Source organism: Calliphora vicina, chromosome 5 (genome assembly GCF_958450345.1).
Source record: "Calliphora vicina chromosome 5, idCalVici1.1, whole genome shotgun sequence".
Taxonomy (NCBI): Eukaryota; Metazoa; Arthropoda; class Insecta; order Diptera; family Calliphoridae; genus Calliphora; species Calliphora vicina.
The window spans coordinates 28,601,095-28,619,780 of NC_088784.1; the positions used below are offsets into that span (position 1 = coordinate 28,601,095).

At 31.1% G+C, this 18,686-nt stretch overlaps 1 protein-coding gene across 1 annotated transcript; it reads left to right on the top strand.

Annotated features, from left to right (window-relative positions):
• Nucleotides 1–674: 674 nt before the first annotated feature.
• Tsp68C (Tetraspanin 68C) lies at nucleotides 675–12,889 on the top strand. The gene is made up of 2 exons (XM_065511458.1): nucleotides 675–795; nucleotides 11,663–12,889. The coding sequence occupies exons 1-2, from the start codon at nucleotides 739–741 to the stop codon at nucleotides 12,686–12,688; spliced, it is 1,083 nt and encodes a 360-aa protein (XP_065367530.1). The 5' UTR covers nucleotides 675–738; the 3' UTR covers nucleotides 12,689–12,889.
• The last annotated feature ends 5,797 nt before the right edge of the window (nucleotides 12,890–18,686 follow it).

Genomic DNA, 18,686 nt, shown 5'->3' on the forward strand with positions numbered 1-18,686 from the left:
ATCAAATACGAAAACAAAATAATATGAGAACAACTACCTAAGATAGTTTTTGTTTATCGACAGACAGAATGAATGTTTGTTTGTTTATATTTTGACTTTTGTTATTGTTTAGCATTAAGGTTCCATTTGGTTAGGCACTAAAATGAGCCCTATCAGCATTCTTTCCCCCTTTAATACCTCTCTTTTTTCATAAATAAAACATAATTGTTTATGTGGGTGAGTGAGTGAGTGTGAAGAGAGTAAGAGTGATAAACTGTTGGGAAGAGTACTTATTTTGTTTTGGTGTTGAGGAGAGAAGAGAGCTTATGTATATGTTAAACATTATTACAAATGGATCATCATCGTCATAGGCATTGAACTCTATAGTGTTGCCACAAAATGTGGCTCAGTTAGTTGTAATAGTTTAACCATTCACTACATAACGTAATATAATGTAACGGTTATAAGCTAAATGGAAAAAATATAGAAAAAATAAAACTAAATACTACTAATTGATAAAAGAAAAACTGTGCATATGAAGATAGATACAAAAGAAAATATTATAAAAGAAATATTATCTGAAAAAAGTGATTTTGTAAGAAAAAAAATAATAATAAAAGAAAATTAATCTATATAAAATGTAAACTAAATAGTAGTACTACAAGAAGTATATTTTAATCTTTAGGAAATAGTAATAAACTTTGGCTTTAAAATTAAATTATACACAAAAATTCGTTGGAAATTATCATTTTAAACAATATGGCTGGATTTTTTAATCATAAACTTTTGCTCAATTGCTGTAATTTCTTATTTTTGGTAAGTATTATTTAGTTTTAAATGGACAAATTTAGATGTACATTGTATTAAAAGAATTTATTTTTAATTAAAAAATTTAACTCTAGTTTATTTTGAATTAGTTTTGGTAAATTTTTATTAAAGTTTCGATGGTTTCGATGGTTTCGATGGTTTCGATGAGTCTGATTTAAGAAACATTAAAGTTATACAAGAGTAAACAAAATTGGACAGTTGATCCATTTATTTCTAAGAAATGTGTTTTCAAAGAAATCCACAATGAAATCAATTTTATTTTCTTAATAATTCTTAAGGTATTTACAGATAACAATACTGACTATTAATATTTGTCAATGTATCATTCAAATAACAAATTTCGATGCCATTATGCAGTGATTGACAAAACAATGGAAACTTTTCCAAATATTTCATTAGTGGCCTAAAATCTGAAATAATTTTTTAAAAAATTTTAACATTTTTGTAGTATTTTATTTGCATACTTTTATTAATTTAATTTAACAAAAAAACAAAGGACATAATTAATTAAATTCTAAAAATGAGAAAACAAAATTAAAAGATTTCTTTATTACGGCATTGACAAAACAATGGAAACTTTGGTATTATTTTAAAAAATATGGTCTAAACTTTGCAATAACTCAATATTTTGTTGGGTATCCCTTATTTTTTTTAACTGCTACACATCGACGATGCATTGAACCAATTAAAGAGTCAATGGTCTCCTTTGAAATATTTTGCCATTCCCTTATAACCGCCTCCGATAAATCTTCCTTCCTGGTGAAATTTTGAGTCCTTATTTTACGATCTACAATTTCCCATAGATTTTCTATGGGATTGAGATCTGGCGATTGGGCAGGCCACTTCAAAACACGTACCTCGTTGAATTGTAACCACTCGGTTACAACCCTAGAGGTGTGTTTCGGGTCGTTGTCGTGTTGGAAACTCCAAACTAGGGGCATATTTTCCTCAGCGTATAACATCGTTTAATATGGTTCTGTATCCTATACCTGTCATGGTATCTTTTATAATATGAATTGGGCCCATACCTTGCCCTGAAAAACATCCCCATACCATAATATTGCCACCGCCAAACTTTATAGTCTTATTTGTGTACTTTTTATCTAATCTTTTTCCCTTTGGTCGTCTTACAAATGTTCTCCCATCACTGCCTCTTAAATTGTATTTGGATTCGTCGGAAAAGAGGACAGTATTCCATTTCTGTATCGACCAGTTTAAATGATCCCTGGCAAATTGTAGACGAGCAGAACGGTTCTTTTTAGAAATGAGTGGTTTTTCACAGGACGATAGCAACCAAGACCAGCCCCTCATTTGCCCAGCGACTAACTGTTCGGGTACTTATTTCTAATTTTAGGCTATTAACAACCTCTCGAGGAGTTATTTTTGGGAATTTCTTGAACTCTCTCGCTATTAAATTATCATGTCTAGGAGTAGTCTTACGAGGTCTTCCACCTAAATGTTGAGTTTTTACAGAACCGGTCTCACGAAACTTCTTTATAATTTTTGAAACTGCTGATTTATTTATTGAATATTTGTCATAGATACTTTTTTATTTTAAACCAGCTTTAAAATCGTTAATTATTTTATTTTTTAAGTCTTCACAAATCTTAACTTTAGCCATTTTCGTTAACTTTGAAAAAAAGCAATTATGTGAAAAACTTAGAAAAAGAAATTGTGAAAAATTACCAGAATTTAAAAATAAAATATGTAACTAGGATGCTTTTTACATCGTTCTTTTAAATATTATTTACGTTTTACACTTCTTTCTTGCAGAAGTTTAAAAGTTTCCATTGTTTTGTCAGTAGCGAAATAGTGAATATTTTTAATTTTGTTCCCTTTTTTCAGAATATAATTAATTATGTTGTTTGTTTTTCAGTTAATTTATATAAATAAAACTATACAAGTAAAATACTAAAAAAATGTTATTTTAAAAAAATATTTTAAATATTTGGAAAAGTTTCCATTGTTTTGTCAACCACTGTATATGGAATATAACATCGTGTAAATGTCCGCAACGGCTTCGCTGGATGGCCGATGGCATGGGTTAGTTGGTTTTCGGTTGGTTGTCCGCTTTGGTTTGTGGCTTATTCTCATAGACATAAGATTAAGAAATTCCTACAAAAATCTTCACGGGAGATAACCATCCCCTTAAATCGCTCTTGAAAAATGTGCAATGTCACAAGAGCGCCGTCCTATTGAAACCATATGTCGTTGGTATCCATATCATCAAATTCAGGCGAAAAGTTTGATTATCATCGAAATATAGCGCTAGGCGTTGACGCCGATGGCTAGACCAACGTCGTTTTCAAAGAAATATGGACCGATGATCTACACCAAACAGTAAATTTTGGGATGCATTGTATGCTATTGGAAATCGAATGGATTGGCATCGTCCCAAATTCGAAAAATTTTATTGTTGACGTACCCATTTATCCAGAAATTCCCACCGAAAAATGGGCGAAGAGTGAGGAATGTTGTCCGAACAGAACACATATTTTGATAAAACAATTTCAAAACAAACTGAATAAATTACAACCAATTCGACAGATCTAGCTTCAACTGCCAGATTTCGGAAGTCCATATTGGAAGACACTTTATATGAAAAACTTTGTTGGGACCACTATACATATTTTGATCCCGATAACGTTTAAATGCAAGAATCTAGCAAAGTGAAATTTACCACTGATATTTTCTAGTAATTCAACATAAACATAAAACTAACCGAATCGGGTAAATCAGATAAATGTTTTTATAAACAAATACAGAACAATCGATGCCCGTATCATACTCGGTATATAAGATTCGACACTGTCGATTATAACACTCTTTAGTGCACCATCTTACGGAATGCTTTCTCATACCCAAGTGATCATTCAAAATTTAAATCACTGAGATTATGTGAGATGCCTATGGCTTCGGCCGATACCAAATGGGTATAGAAACCGTGATTGTATGGCCACAACGAAATTTAGTGAACCACATTTTTACCATATATATCAAGCTTAGCCTTGGTTTGAGTGATGTTTTTTCCGCAAAAAACAATGCTTAATTAGCACACGAAATTCACTTTTTTCCATTTTCTCTTCAAGTTACGCTGTAGTCTGCTATCAATGACTGACAAACACAAACTAAATGAAACAACTTGTTCAAATTTTTAAAGGAGTCAACTGACAGAAGCCTGTTGACAGGAGCAGTGTTGCCTTTTATTGATAAGAAAATTATGACCGCGGTTTTGGTTTTAAAAATTTAAATCGAAATGTTGCGGTTATTTAAGGTTTTGGACAGATTACTTTATCAGAAGCTATCAATCTAGGAGACTGTCCCGAACTAGTGATTTTACTTATCACTTAGGATGACAATTAGTTACATAACTAGCTACGTTGACCCTTTTAGATTACAATTAGACTTTCTGTTAGCTGGTATAAAGTAGTCAACGCATTGGATTCTCATACCGGCTACAGAGTTATTTTAACATGTATGGGTGCTAATTGACCTTAAATAGTCAGTTAAAAAGATAAACAGTCCAATAACCAATTGCTTGAAAACAAACCTTCCTATGACAACTCTCTAATAGATTACTTCTGGTAGGTAACAACAATTGTTTCTAAAGTGCATCTCTGGATTACTTAGGGTGCATCTCTGGGTTGAATTATGAATATTTTGTCTGATCTGTATATCAGTTACTATTACTTGTTTCAAAACATGCATATATGTCTTCAAAAAATTTTACTTTCACAGTTAATTAAGTGGTAAAGTATAATTAGAAGAGTATTGTGAATAAATTCCCAGTTCTAAAATAGAAATTTCCTTATAATCAGGTATGTTCTGCAAATCACATTTTATAAAAGTGGTTTGAAATCACATAAAAGGTGTTCTGAGCACATAATTTTGTGATTTTAAAACGTTCAACAAAGTCACTAATGTTTTCAAATCACTTGGTTATTTCTGCGGCTATTGCATGGAAAATATTAAAATAAATTATTTAAATAAATTAAACAATATGTCCTTTATTAATTTTCTTATAGAATTACTTGTTTTATTAAAAAAACACTTAAAATTTAATAAAAATCTAGAGACACCTTTTCTGCTGTAAAAAGTTTATTTGCTTTTGTGATTTCTTTTGTGGTTTCAGGTTTGTTTTCAGTTGCCAGCTGTTTATGATTTTCGAAAATACATGGAAGCTTGCCAGACTAAAATTTTTTAATGTCTGTCTAAAATATGTTCAATATCTTTAAATTAATTATAGAATTCGTCATAAAATTTATAATATTTGTTAGATTATATTATAAGTTATCAATATGCGTTAAGTTTTTTGCGCAAATTGGAAAAAAAAATGCAACAAAGTTGAAGCAAGTGGTAACCAAAAGCAATTGTGTACTGTGGCAGCTTTGCTGTTTTGTTTTCTTTTTGACATAGTGGTTGAGCTTGCGCCATAGTTTTTGCAAAATGTTTATAAAATGTAATTCCATTCTTTTTAATTCAATTAAAGATATAACAGAAGCTCCAGGCATTTTTTTATTTTCACTTTAATATTTCTACAAAATTATTTGCAAAACAAAACATTTAAAATAAACGAATCAGCTGTTTTCTTGTGCTTTCGAAAATTTAAAATCACACCGAAAAATACAATAACAGTGTGATTTACAGAACAGGCACAAATCACACGTGTGATTTTAAAACGGTATGTGATTTGAAATCACGTGGATTACAGAACATACCTGAATATAACTAGATTGTTTTCAAGTCAATAAGTTGAATAATTTTTGGTTTTGAGTCATGAAAATCGGCGAATTTGGTTTCGGTTAAAACCGAACACGGAATCAATCATATCCACACATCTTAGATAGCTATATCTCAGATGCTATTTGTTGGTTTTCGTGCTAGCCAATAATATTGGTATCATCACCAACCAAAATTGCCTCATATGGAGTGAAACTAATCCACAACAGACCCTACAGACTATATTACATCCAGCAAAATGCACCGTTTTTTAGTTTTACATGCTGATAGCATCATCGGACCTTATTTCTTCAAAAATGAAGCCGGAGCTCGTGTTGCGGCCAATGGAGATCATTATCGCTCCATGATAAATGATCGTTACCGCACCATGATCAATGATTTGACACCTCTTGATTATTCTCTGTGGTTCCACATGAAGAAACTGGTTTATGCTGATAAACCAGCAACAATTAACGACATGTAGGCCAACATTTTCAAGTTATATCGGGTTTAAAAAAAAACATCCTTTGCTTTCCGGCAGGTGATCCATTATATTCTCACTCTCTTTTTAATTTTATTCTTTCGAAAAGAAGTCGTTCAATAACAGAATTAGATACGGGATAAAAATGCAGTAAAGAGACCTTCATAAAGGCCCAATTTTGCAAACACAAGTACACACAGGCCTTGCATACACCCCAGCAAAAAATGGTGCTTCCTCGGAAGCAGGATTGTAAGGCAGAGAGCACTTGTATACTGCTACCACTTCGCATGAAAGATTACATGATTTTTATATGGGATTCCTCGCGTAGAGGCTCTGCATAAGGAATCCAAAATAAGCATATTTCACAGCTTTAAAATTAATCTGATTTCATCGAATTAAATATGTGCAAACAATTGTGCACATAGATTTTAGAGCTGCTGAGAAGCAATAAAATCTTACAGTGATTGCCAAGAAGCGCTGATTTTTTCTAAGTTCTTCATCACCTGTACGAATAGCTTAATGTATGCCTTCCAAAATCATCTTTGTAAGGTAATAATTTTAAGATGCAATTAATGTAGCAGTAGAAGATGCAGTACTCATATTTATTGCTTCCAAATCCAGAATATTTTTTGCTGGGCGTACTCTTCTGTTAGAGAGCTGATAGAAGGCATATTATATGGTCTTCCATTGAAAGCCTGTAAGGAGACCAGCCACGTAATGCCTCATAGGAACTTTTATTAAAAGGCCTGAAAATGAAGGCGTAATCCAGTATAAACCTAAAGAATGGTCTTTAACGTATCACATGTGTAGTTTTATATATAAAAAACTATTTCACGAGAATTTTACAATATTAAATATTATAAAAGACTAACCCCCACTTTCATAATCTCTGGTTATTTTTTATCGAGACGATATACAGTTCTCATACAAAAGTTATATTAATTGGAATTATGTATATCGTTACGAAAAACGATAACCAGAGATTGAGAAAATGGGAGTAAATTTTTTATAAAATTTTGTAACTTTATCTGGCAGCGAAATAAATTTTATTATATAGCAATGATGGCCAGCCCATACCACAATTGTGGAAAATCAAATCACATGTATACTGGTGAGAGTAAGTGTATTGGTGAGAGAATATATTTTTGCGCATCTCTGTTATAGAGAGACATCATATAGGAATAATTGTAAAACCAATCATATTTGAATTTGCAATACAATTTTGAATATGTATGAACTTTTTTAGAAGGAAACAAACCCTTCTAGAACACCTTCTGTGAGAAGGCAGAATGGAATGAGTATCGTTTTTTTAGAATAGCTAAACAGGTATTTTAGAAGACTTAGCTTTTTTTCCCGGGGTTATAATCTTTAGATATGAATGATTTAGAATCAAAACAATTAATTGAACAAAGAATGAATTATTTTTTAATAAAAGGCTTTAAATAATACCTAAAGAATTAGTTTCCTCGGAAAAGTTTTATGGAAGGAAATGCGACAATTTGTAAATTCTGAATTAAGATTTTGGTGAATTCGGTTCATTGGCAGGTCGGTAGTAGATTGCATTACTGTCAGATACAAAGGGGATGTGGTATTCATTACCTGCCCGCCTATATCATGTTCAGAATGTAATCTATAATTCTGTTGTTCAAAATTTTGTATCGTGGAGAAATCTATACTTTTTTAAAATATGTTGTTGTTTAGATGTTTTGCATTTACATACATATGTATGTACATAATAATATGTATGAATGTATTTTACATTTATTTATGCTCGGCTGATCATTTTCGTTTTATTTTTTCCATTATTTTTTTTCACTTAATATTAAACAATGAATCAACCTCATCGTATGCCACACGCTCTTTTGTTATTTAGAAGTTTTTATTTATTATTGTCGGTGGTATTATGATACATATGCTGCTGCTGTTTTGTTTGTTGATAATGATAATAATGTTTTTTGATGAGTGTGTAATAATTGTTTCACTTTCTATGCACAACGCTAGTCAGTCAGTCATTCACTCAATCAGCCTGGCTGTCTGTCAGACAGTTTGTCTTGTATGGAAATAAAACAAAACAAAATCATTAAATCATCAATTTACTGGAATATTTGAAAGAAGCTTTACAAGTTTACTATGACTGAGTCAAACAATTTCGATTACACATTTGGAGGAAGTGTAGATTGATGTGTGGTTTATATGTTTTGAGATTATTTTCAGGGTTTGAAATATTGTTTTTTTTTTGCATTTTTAGATGATTAGGCTTTGGGTGATTTTTAAACATTTTGATAACATGATAACACAGGTCAACAAATAATTAAAAGAAGTAAGATAGCTATATTCGGCTGTGCCGAATCTTATATACCTTTCACCAAATTATACTTCAAAATACAAATATATTATATGGGGGATTTCATGTCAAGTGAACCAATTTTTAAAATCGATGTCTTCCGATCGGGATGAGGTAAGGTTAGACCTATTGGATAGTAATTCAAACACAATTTTTCAACAAGATCGGTCAAGAACTCTCTGAGTTATAGGGGATCAAAATTTTACATTTTGGCCAAACATGTATTTTTTGTCATCCATGTAACTTATTACCAGGGAAACCAAAATATGCAAATGCATGTTTTTTCTGGTGAGTCTAATGAGCACATGGATAAGATATTTACACGTTTCAGAACTATTTAAGAATTTTGGCATCGATTTGTTAGTGCATATTTTTGCATATTTTACCCTTAAATGCATATTTTTGCATATATTTGTTTTAAGAGCATATTTATGTCATATTTTTGCGTTTTTAGAGCATATTTTACTGTTTAATAGCATATTTTGACTTTATCAAAAACAAATTTTGTCTTACTTATTTTTCGCTGTTGTGTTTTTTCTTCCTTTATTTAAAATTCAAAATTGAAAAATATATGTTTTTTTTTATTTTTAAATAAGCACTATTTTAATAATAACGTCATCTAAATATCAATTTTTAGTTCTAATTCAAACTTAACCGTTCTAAGTGTTAAAGAAATATTGTCAATTGATGTCGAAAGAACATTTTCTATGTATAAAAATGTTTTCAGATTTTTATTTGAAAATTTAAGTCAATATTTTGTAATTTATTGCAATAATAACCTTAATTGAAGAAGTGACTTTATATTTATATAAAATATCATCAAAAATACCTCTCGAGGCCTTTTCATAGCTTAAGTTCCTATTGCTTTTATGTTGTATTTATTTTTTGTTATACTTGTTTTAGTATATGTTATTTTTGTTTATTTTATGTTACTTTACCTTTTTAGAAATGAATTATATTGATTTTTTTAAATAAAAGTATATTTTTTGGTTAAAAATTATGTAAAAGTTTGTTTTTTAAGAGCATATTTTTTAAATTTTAAGAGCATATTTTAAAGTTTTGACTGCATATTTAAAGCGCTTAAAACGCTTTTTTTAGAGCATATTTCGGGTTTCCCTGCTTATTACCTATTGTTCTTAGCAAAATGTGTCCCAAATAATTTAGATAGCTATTTCTTCAATCTTTCGAAAACAAATGTTTAAAAAAAAAATAAAAAAATTTTAATATTTTTTTCAGAAATCAAAGACTTTTTTTCAAATGGGCCCTTTTTTTCTTAAAAGAAAGCTTAGATATTTTCCTTGAAGACCTATTTGGTCGCTTAGTGGGATACGAGTTCGATATCTATCAAAATAAATGTTTTGTAACTCAAAACAAGCTATTTTTGACTTTTTTTTGCAAAATCAAAAACTTTGTTGACATTCTTTTTTTTTCAAATGGGCCCTTCTTTTAATTTTTTTTTGCTCAAAAGAAAGCTTAGGTCTTTTCCTTGAAGACCTTTTTAGTCGCTTAGTGTGATGCGAGTGGGATATCTATCACAATAAATATTTTGTAACTCAAGACATAAAATTTTTGAATTTTTTTTTGCAAAATCTAACTTTGTTTCCAAAATGGGCCCTTTTTTATTTATTTTTTCGCTCGAAAGAAAGCTTAGGTCCATTCCTTTAAGAGCGTTTTAGTCGCTTAGTGCGATGCGAGTGGGATATATATCAAAATAAATGTTTTGTAACTCAAGATATAAAATTTTTGTTTTTTTTTTTGGCAAAATCAAAAACTTTTTTGACTTTTTTCCAAAATGGGCCCTTTTTTTATTTTTTGCTCAAAAGAAAGCTTGTTTTTGGTCTCGTAGTGGTATTCGAGTGGGATATATATCAAAATAAATGTTTTAACTCAAAAATTGTATGTCTTGAGTTTCAGGAGATGGTTTGTAAAGAAAAATAATTCCAAAATTACAGGTAAAACTCGGAAATTTTTTTTTGAGTCCAATCAACTGTAATAAAAAGCTCCCTAAAGTATGCAGTACAAATTTAGATATTTTATTTGCAAATAAATAAGAACAGGTAGGTGTACGTGGGTTGGAGAAACTTGAAGAACTAACATTAGTAAATGCTACCGGACGAAGCCGGTCAACTAGTTTTAAATATTTTTAGGTAAACAAAAGTTAATTTTTTTCCAAAGTAGTTTTTTTTATTTTTTGTAAAAAATTTTTTTTCGAATTGTTATTTTAAATTTTTTTTTTTAATTTAAAAGTTTTTATTTTAAATTTTAAAAATTGTAGGTCCAACTTATTTACGTCGGTGCAAAGGTCTTTAAAATATCTAACATTGATATCCATATTGTTTATATTAATGACTTCGTAATCCAGATATAGGTCAAAAACCGAGGTTGTCCTGGTTTTTTCTTCATATCTCAGACCGATTTTGCTGATTTTAAATAGACAGGCGGAAAGACAGACAGACAGACAGACGGACATGGCTTAATCGACTCCGCTATATATAAGGATCCAGAATATACATATATACTTTATAGGGTCGGAAAATTATATTGTGGAAATTACAAACGGAATGACAAACTTATATATACCCTTCTCACGAAGGTGAAGGGTATAAAAATGTTAGTGCCGAGATAATCAGCCCAATTATGAATAAAAATTCACCGGGAGTTTTTCCCCTTTTCTCATTTTTCCTATTCAAATTCAATGGGAAATGGACTGAATGTATTTTTAAGCCCGTTCAAACTTACTTACTAGATTGACGCTTGAACGATGCTACCAAATTATCCAAATTTTCTTTGAAATTTTGTCATCGATTAACGCAACTTACGACGACTGTTTTATCGCAAAATTGTGTTCAGCGATGGGTCTAATTTTTGGCTTAAAGAGTTTGTTAATAAACTAAATTGCCGCATATGGACCTACAGGCTCCATTACATCCAGAAAAATTCACCGTTTGGTATTATTTACACTCTGGTGGCATCATCGGGCGTTATTTCTTCAAAAATGTAGCCGGATCTCGAGTTACATTGATCCGGGGGAGATGCGATAACTTGATTTCGAGAAGTGGACCTGTCAATTGTCCTCCAAGGTCGTGCGACCTTTTTAACAAAAAAAAAATTCCGGGAATTTCATCAATACCGATCCATTTTTATCAGTTTTCCTTCTAGTATCTCAATAACTTTTAAATTAAATTTAATTTAGGAAAAATTTAGACAAACGGCTGACTTAATCTTACATTTCTTAAAAACCTTATTTTAATTCTTAAGTATTATCCAATATAAAACCTCTAAACTAATTCCCTATTTTCTTCATCTTACAGATCTGCGGAACTATATTATTATTATCCGGCTTTTATCTCTTCAGCGATACAAAACGAATATTACTCTCAAGACTTTTAGCAGCCACCAGCGAACAACTCAATGATTTGCCACAACCGTTATTTTACTACATCTCAGTGGGCCTCGCTGTGGCCGGACTAATAGCAGTTTTGGCCGCAATGATGGGATTTTGGGCATCTTGTCTTAATACCTATTGTTGCCTAAGTTTCTACTTCCTGACGGTGGTAGTGCTACTGCTAGCCGAATCTGTTGTATGTTTGGCCATTACCCTATGGCCCCATTGTTTGGGCATCAGTTTGGATGAAACTAAAATGGTTAAAGCTTTACAGGGCAACTATGGAGTGCCGGGCCGAGAACAGTTTACCATAGCCATGGACTTGGCTCAGGCTAAATTTGGTTGTTGTGCTATGAACAGTGACATAAATTACGATACCTCCATGTGGAAGCTGCAGGGTTATGGCCAACGTGATTGGGTGGTGCCCTTAACCTGCTGTATCTTAGAAAATCCAGCCGACAGACAATCGTATTTAGATCCTAAACCGGCCAATGAAACCCTATGTCAATCCCTAGAGAAAAAAGACTACAATCAATATCGCTTTACCACACCCTGCCTAAACTTTTTGGACAATTGGTATCGCGAACAATACGCGGTTTTCTTGGCGGCCAGTTTAATTTTAGCAGTAGTAGAATTTTGTGTTCTACTCAGCATTACCCTGGCCTGTACGAAAATTTCAAGTAAAAAACTGAAAGTGGAAAGTTTTATGGAGATGCGTAAAAGAGCGAAATCGCGACAAATGCTGGTGGAGAATATTTACGAACCCGAAGTGGAATTGAGGTCAGTGGAGGAAACGGCCCGAGGTGCTATACATGGTGTACCCAGTGATATTTCGGAGGATTTTAAAGAGGTTTATATACAACCCAGAGATTTGTATAAACAACGATTTAATACGACCTTCAAGCCGATAGCAAGTGATTACAGTGTACCACAAAGAAGTTATTTAGTTTAATTTGGGAATAATACGATAATTATTATAATGTACTGATTTTAGTATTTTTTTTATACATACCTATTTATAATTTAAATTTATTTTACGCATTTTTATTGTATTTACATATAGGACTGTAATATTAATTTTATATGTTGCCTTTTTTTATAGTTTAAATGAAAACAAAAAAGTATATTAAAAGAAACCAAAGAAATTTAAAAACGAAATGTTTTTTAAAAGCTTTTATTTAACTTGCTGTGTTAGTTTGGTTGTTTGTGAGTTTCGGTCAAAATTTTTAAATAAATTTTGACTCGGTCTTCGTAGCCCGAATAGGCTGAAATTTGGCATTCATGCATTATGTTCGAATTTTTTTTTAAAACTTTTAAAATAATTTCTAGATCATGCACAAACATGCAATATTATGTTCGAATATTCGTACTTAAGTTCGAAATTTTTTTAAGCTGTTAAATTTCGAACTGTATTTTAAATTAAAGTATTTTCAATTAGGTATCAAAATATTAGAAGCTTTTTAAAATATGATCGAAAATTCGAAATATTCAAGGAGCTCTAAAATGTAGTTTTTATCTAAGTGCTTCAAAAAGAAGAAAATAAACTTTAATTTAAATCAAACTTATGTTCGAAAATTCGAATTTAAGTTCAAAATATTCAAGGAGCTCAAAAAGAAGCCTTTATTTAAATGTTCTTAAAAGAAGAAAATAAAATTTCATTTAAATCAAACGTTTTATTACATTATACAATTTATATAATAGCGAAAATTCGAACTTAACTTCGAAAAATTTTTTAAGCTGTTAAAATAATCTCTAAGTCATGAGGATTCTTACAGAAATACGTTTAGAATTATTTGAGGTCAAATTGCTACATTTTCCAATTTCAATCTTAAACATTTTGAAAAAAAATCAAAATGTTCATGAATTTCGCAGTATTTTCAATAAGCATCAGAATATTATAAGCTTTTTAAATTATGTTCGAAAATTCGAAATATTCAAGGAGCCCTAAAAAGTAGTTTTTATCTAAATGCTCTAAAGAAGAAGAAAATAAACTTTAATTTAAATCAAACTTATGTTCAAAAATTCGAATTTAAGTTCAAAATATTGAAGGAGCTCAAAAAGAAGCTTTTATTTAAATGTTCTAAAAAGAGGAAAATAAACTTTCATTTTAATAAAACTTTTTATTACATTATACAATTTATATGAAAATTCGAAAATTCGAACATAAGTTCGAAAATTTTTTTAAGCTGTTAAAATAATCTCTAAATCATGAGGAATTTTATAGAAAAACTTTTAGATTTATTTGAGGTCAATTTCATACATTTTCAAATTTCGAAATTAAAAATTTTGAAAAAAAAAATTTTAAGTATTTTCAATATAGTATCAGAATATTATAAGCTTTTTAAAATATGTTCGAAATATTCAAGGAGCTCTAAAAAGTAGTTTTTATCTAAATGCTCTAAAAAGAAGAAAATAGACTTTAATTTAAATCAAACATATGTACATATGTTCAAAAATTCGAATTTAAGTTCAAAATATTCAAGGAGCTCAAAAAGAAGCTTTTATTTAAATGTTCTAGAAAGAAGAAAATAAACTTTCATTTAAATCAAACTTTTTATTACATTATACAATTTATATGTTATAAATAAAAGCTCGTAGCGAAAATTCGAACTTATGTTCGAAAAATTGTTTATGCTGTTAAAATAATCTCCAAATCATGAGGATTCTTATAGAAATACTTTTAGATTTATTTGAGGTCATTTTTAAATTTCGATCTTAAAAATTTTTAAAGAAAAATCTAAATGTTCATGAGTTTTAAAGTATCAGAATATTATAAGCTTTTTAAAATATGTTCGAAAATTGGAAATATTCAATATTATCTAAATGCTCTAAAAAGAGGAGAATAAACTTTCATTTCAATCAACTTTTTATTACATTATACAATTTATATGATATAAAAGCTCGTAGCGACAAGCCTAGTATCAGGAAACATCGCGACAAGTTTTTATATTGTTACAAAATTGCATTAACGATTTGAATTTTACGGTCTGTAACGGCTGCTTGCAACATTCAGCATGTTTATAAACATTTCCAGTGGTCTACTTATCAACAATGTTGATAACACACTGTTATTAACATTGTAAGTATAACAAATTTAACATAGCTGCTAAAAGCTCTTGAAATAGAATATTCTAGTTTTGTCCGTTAAATAGATAATTCATGAACCTAATAAAAAGTGTATATAAATAGTAGCAGTCAGTCAGTTTATAATAGGCGCTGTTAGAATTAAAAGCAACTGATTTACCGCTGCACAGTGGGGCAGAATCGAAATTTTTTGGAAATAAATCTGGCATTTCTAAACGGCTGGTCCGATCGGGATACAATTACATGGGAGTAGCCAAGGAGAATTCGAGTTTAAGTTAATAAAATGGGCCATACAAATGCTCCAGGGGCGTCGATATGGAGGCTCAAAGTAGGGTGCCTTCGTCATGTAAAATTTTTAAACGCGTGCCATTTTTTTGTTTCCCATCCGATTTCAAAGATTTTAACATTTTTGAAAAGCGCTGCTTGTGTGTGCTATTTATTTTTCTAATTTTCGAGTTATAGGCATTTAAAAATTGAAATTTTAAAATTTGACCATACCTTGGCCCGCTATTTTAAAAATTTTGGACCGAATGGACTCGAATTTTTTTTGTTAGACAAATAAATTAGCAATACTATACAAAAGATTTGAGGTCAATATCTATTATGGATCCAAAAATAAACGATTTTCAATTTAAATATTAAAAAAATAGTAGATTTTTGCTGTTTTTTGGGCGAAAAGGTGACTTAACTCTTTTTTTATTAAAAAAAAACTTTATTTAAGAACATATAACAATTTTATGTTTTTCTGTAAGGTATCTTTACGGAGAACATTTTGGTATAAAAAACATGTCAAAATTTTCAAATATGTCGCCCTTCGGAATTTGACCTATTTTTTTATCAAAAATTCAAATTTGTGCCACATGTTCTAATATCCCAAAGCTGGGATCAAAAAACAAAAAGTAGCTTTGGAAACCTTGATGTGTTGCCTATTTATCGCCAAAGTATTTTCCCAGCCCCGAAGGAAATGTGGACCCTATAGGCAAAATTGTAAAAAATACCATTTTTGGGGTTTTCGCCCCAATTTTTGGGAATTGCGGGATTCCCTTTGACCTTTTGACTAGGATTGCAAATATTAGGAACAATTTGATCCACATTTATTCGGAGCTATATTTTTTAGTTTAGATAATTAATTTTTTAATTAATTATTTATTTTTATTTAATTAATTAATTTTTGGTCTTACAAAAAAAAATTTCAAGTCAATATCTCAATTATATTCAAAAATATGCCACTTTAAAACTCCATCCTTCAAAAATATTGCACTTTTTCATACTAAATTTTTTTTATAAATTTTCTTAATATTTTATTCAACACAAGTTAGGGCTTAGGCCGGGTAACTTATCAAAATTTTAAACATAGTTAAGTCTTAATCAATGTTTAAATATATTTTTTTCATACAAATTAAATAAATTATATCTCTGAGTATGTTTAAAATTCAATATGTTACCCGGCCTTAATAAACCACTTTTTACTTTTATAATCGTTTTTGAATATGGTGTTTAAAGTTTAATTTAATTTTTAAATGAAGGGTTAGTATTTTCAGTTTTTGTAAAGGGTTTTTTGTAAACGTTTTCTATGATTATTCTCAGGCTTTCAATACGAACGCTACTGATGTGTGAAATTAATAATAGGGTTGTGTTTCGTGAACCGCAACGAATAAATACTTTTTTTGAAATTAAACGGAGGGAACATTCGAGCAAAAATTACAGGCATTATTTCAAAACTTGAAAATATTAAGTTCCTTGATCTAAAGGCTCTTTTTATACTTATAAAGATGAATATAATATTCTTTATGATTTCGATACTGACCTTAGTTCTGCATGCTAGTAATTCCTACAAATATGGAATTCTAAGATGATTTGTTTACTGACCTTAGGACTGCTCTTTGCTAACTGGGACAACATAATTCATCATTGTTAGTAATCATCTTATAATAGGTTTCAATCCAGGCTTCTTTATCCATGTACAAGGTGGCGCAAAAGTAAACTTCCGATGTTATTTGGCTGTAATTAAAAAAAAAAAAAAACTTTGATTCTTCTTGTGGATTATTTTTATTTGGTCTTTTCATTTTGTTTACATCAAGTCGAGAATATGATGTCATGTAAATGGCCGCCGCCACAGTTGATTGTCCTTTGAGCCCTTTTTATGTCATTTTTTTTGTTGACATAAACCCGCGACTTCAAAAAGCCCCACAAAAAGAAGTCTGGAGCGGTCAAATCAGGCGATCTTGCTGGCCAGTGCAAATCGCCAAAACAGGAGATTAGGCGCCCGGGAAATGTATCCTTCAGCATATCGGTTGTGGCACGTGCAGTGTATGCCGTTGCACCGTCCTGTTGGAACCACATGTTTTCCAATCCCAATTCATCAAGTTGCGGCAAAAAGAACTCGTTGATCATTGCTCTGTAGCGCTCAACATTCACAGTAACCGTTTGGCCCGCGACGTCTTCGAAGGAAAAAGGTCCGATGACTCCTCCAGCGAAAACAGCACACCATACAGTAACTTTGAGCGGGTGTAATGGCTCTTCGTGGGTTACATGCGGATTTTAAGTGCCCCAGAAGCGTAGATTTTGCTTATTTACGTACCCGCTAAGATGGAAATGGGCCTCATCACTCATGATTATTTTTGATGAAAGTCACCGACCAATTATTGGTCAAATAAATAGTCAGTAATATTCCGCGTTCTGGAGCAGTGTAGCGTAACATTGTTTATTAACGTTTATTTCGCATGAGTTTAGTACACAAATGTCAAAACAGAACTGACATTAGGGGCCAATCGCAAAATTTATAGCATTTTCTGATAGGAGGATTACTTTTGCTACACCTTGTATGTACTTAAAGTTGTCTTTGCCGATTTCGGTATACAAAAAGTCTGGGAAATTAGGAACCCTAGCATGAAACAGCGCACAATGGGGGAACTGAAAAAAATGGAAATAAATCTGTAACTTCTAAACGGATAGTTCGATTTTTAATAAGAGGAGGTCTTGATAAGTTTAAGCTTTCAATTAAAACACCAAGGAGGGCCCCAGCCACAATGCTCCAAAGTGGGACACTTCTATTTGAAAGATTTTTATATATGTATGTTACTTATAGTTTACGATTTATTCGCATTTGAAAATTAAAATTTTAGTTTTTTTCTTTTCCAATTTTCTTGAAATGTATTTTTTTGAATTAACAATAAATTTGTTAATATTCGTTGGAAAGAATGGTTTAAAAACCTGTGCTGAGTCAAAAGTTATGTTTTTTCGCCATTTAAAATCGGGCTATCCATTTAGAAGTTACATATTTATTTACACTTTTTTCAGTTTCCCCACTGTGCAGCGTTAGGTCACATTGTGGTGATGTTCAACATAATAAAGGCCAAGATGTAACGCCACTTCAACTGGATGTATCCATAGGACGGAGTGAGGTGGAGTTGGCCGAACAGTCAAAAAGACATATATTGGGGACGTGCCAGAACTACTGTTGTTGTGTCGCGGCAGCGTTGGTTAAGTTTCTGCAATAGGCGGTAGGCGACCTCCGAATCTTTGTGAGATTATGTAGATATCTGCCTGTGAACCACAACTTTTTTCCACTCCTGCGCTTAATTTGCAGTTATTAAAATTAGCAATCCATCGTTTTCGTTTGTTTCTCATTGACAAACCCGGATGATTTCACTGTTCCGATGAGCAATCTGTGAGTTTATAGGGTCGGTACTGCTGATATTGTAACTTTGGTCTGCTAATACAGCTACATCAGCTGGGAAGTGCGGACGTATAACTGGGATTAGTTCAGTAGGTATAAAGCGACAGTGTAGACATCCGAGGGTTCCGGATGATCATTGAAGATGCTGTAAGTGAAATTTCTGAAGCCACTCCAATCATATTTATCT

Excerpts from the sequence above, each read along its gene's own strand:
- Tsp68C (XM_065511458.1), top strand. The coding sequence starts at position 739 with ATGGCTGGATTTTTTAATCATAAACTTTTGCTCAATTGCTGTAATTTC. Across the intron at positions 796-11,662 it reads GCTGTAATTTCTTATTTTTG|ATCTGCGGAACTATATTATT; the intron begins GTAAGTATTATT and ends TTCATCTTACAG.